The 1,141-nt window shown below is 26.5% G+C and overlaps 1 protein-coding gene across 1 annotated transcript; it reads left to right on the plus strand.

The window, feature by feature from the left end:
- Positions 1–6: 6 nt before the first annotated feature.
- Positions 7–1,126, plus strand: LOC100568575 (kelch-like protein 12). The gene is made up of 3 exons (XM_003248422.4): positions 7–91; positions 164–339; positions 412–1,126. The coding sequence occupies exons 1-3, from the start codon at positions 71–73 to the stop codon at positions 530–532; spliced, it is 318 nt and encodes a 105-aa protein (XP_003248470.3). The 5' UTR covers positions 7–70; the 3' UTR covers positions 533–1,126.
- Positions 1,127–1,141: the final 15 nt, after the last annotated feature.

The following is a 1,141-nucleotide window of genomic DNA, read 5'->3' on the forward strand; positions in this document are numbered from 1 at the left end:
TAAAATAAGTGAATTAGATTCTACTGTTTTACAAATATTAGTAGATTATATTTATACTGGTGAATTGATAATGACAAAAGAAAATGTACAGGTATAATTAACAAGTCAATTTGTTAAAGACTAATATAAAATTGTTTTTAATGTATTACTGATGATTTTCAAGGTATTATTACCAGCAGCAAACATCTTGCAGTTAGATTTTGTTATTGCTGCATGTTCTGAGTTTTTACAAAAACAACTGGATGCATCGAATTGTCTTGGCATCAGAGCGTTTGCTGACTTACATAACTGTACGGAATTGTTAGCGAGTTCTGAAACATTAATAAAAAAACAGTTTCTGTATGATTTAATTAATTTTATTCTTTATATTATTCAGTAATCAATGTTCTATATAATGATCATTATTTTCAGGGAAGTGGTTAAAAGTGATGAGTTCCTATCTTTATCTTCCGAAGATGTGGTTAAGATTATCTCCTGTAATGACCTTGCTGTTCCATATGAAGAAAAAGTAAGTAAACTGCAATATTGGTAATATAATTGTATGGAAAGTAAGTTGAACACAAAGAGTTCTATAATAACTATAATATTTTTCTATGCATTGGTTGAAATTGACCATTCTTGAATAGTCATACACAACAAAAAAATTGTTATCCTGTGAATTAGGTAGGTATATACTTAATTATTGATAGATGAGTATAGATATTGCAGTGTTATAGAAAAATAAGCTTTAATGCTACGCCCTATACCTTTAAATGTTTATGTAAGTCCATAATAAGTATCAAATCTCTATTAACTTTGAATCTAGGATTAATATAACACAGATAAAAACGTTAAGTTAAAGACAACAAGGGTAAAAATACTTCAAACTTATTTTATTTATAAATTACAAAAATTACAGTTTTAGTTAATTATGAAATATTTTAATAATCAACAAATATTTTTATTGAACAAAAATTTAAAATTTACAATCAGGGCCATATTTACCATAACGCAGGATAGGCAACTGCCTATGGCCTCCGTTATTGGAGGGCCTAGGATTTTTATGAAGACTATTTTTTATTCTTGAGGGTTCTACCTTTCATTGTATAAAATAAATATAAGAAACATAAAATATTTAAAAAAAAATTAAATGATTAATCCT

This window comes from Acyrthosiphon pisum, chromosome A1, assembly GCF_005508785.2.
Source record: "Acyrthosiphon pisum isolate AL4f chromosome A1, pea_aphid_22Mar2018_4r6ur, whole genome shotgun sequence".
NCBI lineage: Eukaryota > Metazoa > Arthropoda > Insecta > Hemiptera > Aphididae > Acyrthosiphon > Acyrthosiphon pisum.